We start from the raw sequence: 6,700 nt of genomic DNA on the forward strand, positions 1-6,700 counted from the left end.
CCAGTCAACCCTCCAGACAGACCAGTAAACCCTCCACCCTCCAGACAGATCAGTCAAACCTCCAACCTCCAGACAGATCAGTCAACCCTCCATCCTCCATACAGACCAGTCAACCCTCCACCCTCCAGATAGACCAGTCAACCCTCCATCCTCCAGACAGACCAGTCAACCCTCCAGACAGACCAGTCAATCCTCCATCCTCCAGACAGACCAGTCAACCCTCCAGACAGACCAGTAAACCCTCCACACTCCAGACAGACCAGTCAACCATCCATCCTCCAGACAGATCAGTCAACCCTCCAGACAGATCAGTCAACCCTCCAGACAGACCAGTCAACCCTCCATCCTCCAGACAGATCAGTCAACCCTCCAGACAGATCAGTAAACCCTCCACCCTCCAGACAGATCAGTCAACCCTCCAGACATATCAGTCAACCCTCCATCCTCCAGACAGATCAGTCAACCCCCCACCCTCCAGACAGATCAGTCAACCCTCCAAACTCCAGACAGATCAGTCAACCCTCCACCCTCCAGACAGATCAGTCAACCCTCCAGACATATCAGTCAACCCTCCATCCTCCAGACAGATCAGTCAACCCTCCACCCTCCAGACAGATCAGTCAACCCTCCAGCCTCCAGACAGACCAGTTAACCCTCCACCCTCCAGACTGATCAGTCAACCCTCCATCCTCCAGACAGATAAGTCAACCCTCCAGACAGATCAGTCAACCCTCCAGAGAGATCAGTCAACCCTCCATCCTCCAGACAGACCAGTTAACCCTCCATCCTCCAGACAAATCAGACAAACCTCCAGAAAGACCAGTCAACCCTCCTTCCTCCAGACAGATCAGTCAACCCTCCAGACAGATCAGTCAACCCTTCATCCTCCAGACAGATCAGTCGACCCTCCACCCTCCAGACAGACCAGTCAACCCTCCATCCTCCAGACAGACCAGTCAACCCTCCAGGCAGACCAGTCAACCCTCCAGACAGACCAGTCAACCCTCCAGACAGATCAGTCAACCCTCCATCCTCCAGACAGACCAGTTAACCCTCCATCCTCCAGACAGACCAGTAAACACTCCATCCTCCAGACAGACCAGTCAACCCTCCACCCTCCAGATAGACCAGTCAACCCTCCATCCTCCAGACAGACCAGTCAACCCTCCAGACAGACCAGTCAAGCCTCCATCCTCCAGACAGACCAGTCAACCCTCCAGACAGACCAGTAAACCCTCCACCCTCCAGACAGATCAGTCAACCCTCCAACCTCCAGACAGATCAGTCAACCCTCCACCCTCAAGACAGATCAGTCAACCCTCCAGCCTCCAGACAGACCAGTTAACCCTCCATCCTCCAGACAAATCAGTCAACCCTCCAGACAGATCAGTCAACCCTACAGACAGACCAGTCAACCCTCCATCCTCCAGACAGATCAGTCAACCCTCCAGACAGATCAGTAAACCCTCCACCCTCCAGACAGATCAGTCAACCCTCCAACCTCCAGACAGATCAGTCAACCCTCCACCCTCCAGACAGATCAGTCAACCCTCCAGACAGACCAGTCAACCCTCCAGACAGACCAGTCAACCCTCCAGACAGACCAGTTAACCCTCCATCCTCCAGACAGATCAATCAACCCTCCACCCTCCAGACAGACCAGTCAACCCTCCACCCTCCAGACAGATCAGTCAACCCTCCATCCTCCAGACAGATCAGTCAACCCTCTAAACTCCAGACAGACCAGTTAACCCTCCATCCTCCAGCCAGATCAGTCAATCATCCACCCTCCAGACAGATCAGTCAACCCTCCAGCCTCCAGACAGACCAGTTAACCCTCCATCCTCCAGACAGACCAGTCAACCCTCCGTCCTCCAGACAGACCAGTCAACCCTCCATTCTCCAGACAGACCAGTCAACCCTCCAGACATACCAGTCAACCCTCCAGACAGACCAGTCAACCCTCCATCCTCCAGACAGACCAGTCAACCCTCCGTCCTCCAGACAGACCAGTCAACCCTCCAGACAGACCAGATATGAGGCCCCTCACCTCCACACAGCAGACATCACATCCATAACAGATACAGCTTGCGTCCATGTACTCTACTTATTCACATGCACACTCTCTCTCTCTCACACACACTCTCTCTCACACACACACACTCTCTCTCACACACACACACTCTCACACACTCTCACACACACACACTCTCACACACACACACACTCTCACACACACACACACACACACACACACACACACACACACACACACACACACACACACACACACACACACACACACACACACACACACACACACACACACACACACACACACACACTCTCTCTCTCTCACACACATTCTCTCTCACACTCACACACACACACATACACACACACACACACTCTCTCACACACTCACACACACTCTCTCACACTCTCTCACACACTCACACACACAGTCTCAAATGACACTCTATTCCCTATATAGTGCACTTCTTTAGACCAGACCCAATGGCACCCTATTCCCTATATAGTGCACGACTTTGGACCAGAGCCCTATGGCACCCTATTCCCTAAATAGTGCACTACTTTTGTCCAGGACCCAATGGCACCCTATTCCCTAAATAGTGCACTACTTTTTACCAGGACCCAATGGCACCCTATTCCCTATATAGTGCACTACTTTAGACCAGAGCCCTATGGCACCCTGTTCCCTATATATAGTGCAGTACTTTAGACCAGAGCCCTATGGCACCCTATTCCCTATATATAGTGCACTACTTTAGACCAGGCCTATATAGGGAAAAGGGCACCATTTGGGAAACAGTCAATATATCTCAGCGTCTATTCATCTGTGAGCATCACTTTAATAAAGGCATCCACTAACACCACAAACAGCGGCCTAGGGCAGGGGGGGCTGAGCGTGTTTGTGTGTGTGAGAATAACTAACCAATCACAAAACGTATCTATTGGAGATGTGTCCTCCCTAACCAATCAGTGGATCTCTAGGTTTCTCAACTCTCTCCAACGTTACAGAATTCCGACATCTGAAAGCTCCGGTCTTGTTATACGTGCATGTGACCACACAAGGCGCTTACGGTATTTAAAACAGCACCGTCGACAGACACCGTGCTGAAGTGGACAGCTCCCAGTTCAGATGAAGAAGAAGAAGGAGAAAAAAAACCACACGATACTTAAACAACCAACCAACCAACCAACCATCGACTTAGTCACAGTTTGATTTGGTTCGTCCAGCGATACGGGTCTGTCTCTCACGGTGAGCTGAGCTGAGCATTAACAGCGTTTGTTTTATAATAATCACCATCCAGATGTGTATCTAAGAAGACGGCGACGGTATTAAATGGACTTTTCGTTATTTATTTGTTGCAAGCTGACGCCGCAGGAGTTGGATATTGTGGAGTTGTTCTGATGTTTAATAGGAAACACCTGTAGCTGTATCTCCTATCTGTACATACACCAGTCTAATGTATTTGGACTCTTATTCCACACAACAACAAAAAAAACAGAAATGTTTTGATACACATCTATTTTCAGCAGGCAGGGAAGGGCTTTGCTCTCTCTCTCTCTCTCTCTCTCTCTCTGACGCCGTCGGCCATCTAATCTCCGATGCAAAAAGAGCGAAGGTAAAGCCATTTACTGGTCCGTTAATATCTAAGCTTTTCCTCTCGGATCTCTGTGTTGCTGCTGCTCGCAGACAGGAACATGGATAGAGAAGAATTCGTTGTGACAAGAGCTTTGACTGGATTTATATGGATGGAGTTTTCTTGTCCAAACTAAAATAATAATTATAAAAGACAGTTGAGTCGAGCTCAACAACCGACCACGGTGCGTCTGGCGGTTCGTGATCACCATCCCTTTTTTGTTGTTGTTGTTGCGCACCGCTTTTTAGATGTTTTATTAATTGAATGCATTTTTAATGTAGCTTATATTTTAAATTAAAACAACCATGGGGGGCACAGATGAGTGTAAAACTATGCTGGATGCTTTGAACAAAGTCACAGCGTGCTACAGGCACCTGGTCATCGCGTTGGGCAGCACATCGGATTCTCAGAACCTACGCGAGGAACTTAAAAAGACCCGGAAGAAAGCTCAGGAGCTCGCTGTGGCCAACCGGCATAAACTAACCGAGTTGCTCAAAGACAAGACCATCAGCAAGGACGACCGTGCTGAGTATGAGAGGCTATGGGTGTTGTTCACCAGCAGCATGGAGCTACTGGAAGTGGACATGAAGCGAAGCTTGGAGATAGGGCAGGAGTTTCCCCTCAAGGTGCCCACCAGACACCTCATCCAGACGGGTATGACTGGCAGCACCACCACGGTGGCCGCCAGGGCCATGTCTTGTCAGAACATGAAATACGACGCGGACAGCAACATCGACACTGCCGACTTGAAGGAGCTCCAAGCCGAGATCACCCAGGTGGGTCAGATGATGGAAGAGATGGAGATGAAGGTGCAGGTGGCACCGTGGGCCGTGGAGGCCAAGCAGGAAGCCGGCGCCGAGCTCAAATCCACCCTGAGTGTCGGGAATTCCTCCGTGGGTGTCATATCCATCTGCGATGAGGAGCCCAAAGACGAGATAAATGAAGGGGGTGACAATAACGGAATGATCACATGCATCGCCGGGTTGATATTCATTGCTATTGTTGTGATCGCCGGGGTCCTAGGATACTTCGTAATCGGCGGATAGGATACTTAGTATTGAACGTTTTCAGCCTGCCTGGGAATACTTCACATATAAACAGCGGGGCGTAGCTCAGAGACAGATACAGCCCGGGATGGACACTAGGCAGGTTATATGCCCGGAGAAACGGCTCTAATCGTTGACGAGAAAGAGACTAGCGCCCCTGAGACATCGAGGAGTTGTCCAGGTGCTGAAAACTGGTACACCAAAATGGCACCGATTCCCCTTATAGTCCTCTACTTTAGTCCAGAGTCACTGCAAGGGGGTTATTCCCCTTATAGTCATCTACTTTAGACCAGAGTCACTGCAAGGGGGTTATTCCCCATATAGTCCTCTACTTTAGACCAGAGCCACTGCAAGTCGTTATTCCCCTTATAGTCCTCTACTTTAGACCAGAGCCACTGCAAGGGGGTTATTCCCCTTATAGTCCTCTACTTTAGACCAGAGCCACTGCAAGTCGTTATTCCCCTTATAGTCCTCTACTTTAGACCAGAGCCACTGCAAGGGGGTTATTCCCCTTATAGTCCTCTACTTTAGACCAGAGCCACTGCAAGGTGTTATTCCCCTTATAGTCCTCTACTTTAGACCAGAGCCACTGCAAGGGGGTTATTCCCCTTATAGTCCTCTACTTTAGACCAGAGCCACTGCAAGGGGGTTATTCCCCTTATAGTCCTCTACTTTAGACCAGAGCCACTGCAAGGGGGTTATTCCCCTTATAGTCCTCTACTTTAGACCAGAGTCGCTGCAACATTTTATCTCAGCCTCACAATAATAATAATAATAATAAACAATAATAATTTATTCAGCTTCTATAGTGCTTTTCATTACAACAAAAAAATAATCTCAAAGTGCTTGAAAACAAAACCGAAACAAACATCAAATAAAATATATCGCCCTTATAGCAGATAACAGAGATCTGGACTACCACAGCTGTCAGCTACAGTTGGACGTTTTGGGTGTTAGGTCCTCCTCATAGCTGGAGCAGAGGGAGGGTTTTGGGGGTAGATGAGCAGGTCCTCCTTATAGCTGGAGCAGAGGGAGGGTTTTGTTAACAGGGGGTAGATGAGCAGGTCCTCCTCATAGCTGGAGCAGAGGGAGGGTTTTGTTAACAGGGGGGTAGATGAGCAGGTCCTCCTCATAGCTGGAGCAGAGGGAGGGTTTTGGGGGTAGATGAGCAGGTCCTCCTCATAGCTGGAGCAGAGGGAGGGTTTTGTTAACAGGGGGGTAGATGAGCAGGTCCTCCTCATAGCTGGAGCAGAGGGAGGGTTTTGTTAACAGGGGGGTAGATGAGCAGGTCCTCCTCATAGCTGGAGCAGAGGGAGGGTTTTGTTAACAGGGGGGTAGATGAGCAGGTCCTCCTCATAGCTGGAGCAGAGGGAGGGTTTTGTTAACAGGGGGTAGATGAACAGGTCCTCATAGCTAGAGCAGAGGGAGGGTTTTGTTAACAGGGGGGTAGATGAGCAGGTCCTCATAGCTGGAGCAGAGGGAGGGTTTCGTTAACGAGGTAGATGAGTAGGTCCAGTGGCAGGCAGGTAGGACTGTTCCCTCTCCATTCAAGGCGTCCCGTCGGCGCCTCGCAGTCCCCGCTGTCTTGACTGCCTTGTACAAGATCAAGTTCATTGCTACGTTCCCACTAACTCAGTAATGTCAGCCCGCACAAATCTTCAGAGGAATCGTCAGACTGAGCAATGAATTCATCCCTGCCAGCTCGCCATCCATTGCAGTCCTCCTCAGGGGTCAGGAGACCATAAAAAACAAAAATATGGTGGCGTATTCAAATCAAAACACACTAGCTAACTAGCGTGCTAGCATTGTTAGCTAGCTATGTTGAAAGAGCTGATTTTCCATCAAATTCACAGGTAGGAAACACATTGATTTTACCCAGACTCAGTCTATACTCATTGAGCTATTCAAAACCAAAAATCAAGTCAAAATATTCAAACCAAAAAAAAACTAATAAAAATGATTAAATATTAACAAAATGTACTAGAG

The 6,700-nt window shown here is 49.4% G+C and overlaps 1 protein-coding gene across 1 annotated transcript; it reads left to right on the forward strand.

The window, feature by feature from the left end:
* Positions 1-3,791: 3,791 nt before the first annotated feature.
* On the forward strand, positions 3,792-5,499 carry LOC106588120 (regulator of G-protein signaling 9-binding protein). Its single transcript, XM_014176797.3, has one exon. The coding sequence runs from the start codon at positions 3,974-3,976 to the stop codon at positions 4,712-4,714; it is 741 nt and encodes a 246-aa protein (XP_014032272.2). The 5' UTR covers positions 3,792-3,973; the 3' UTR covers positions 4,715-5,499.
* The last annotated feature ends 1,201 nt before the right edge of the window (positions 5,500-6,700 follow it).

The sequence above is a fragment of the Salmo salar genome, chromosome 11 (genome assembly GCF_965601325.2).
Source record: "Salmo salar chromosome 11, fSalSal1, whole genome shotgun sequence".
Taxonomy (NCBI): Eukaryota; Metazoa; Chordata; class Actinopteri; order Salmoniformes; family Salmonidae; genus Salmo; species Salmo salar.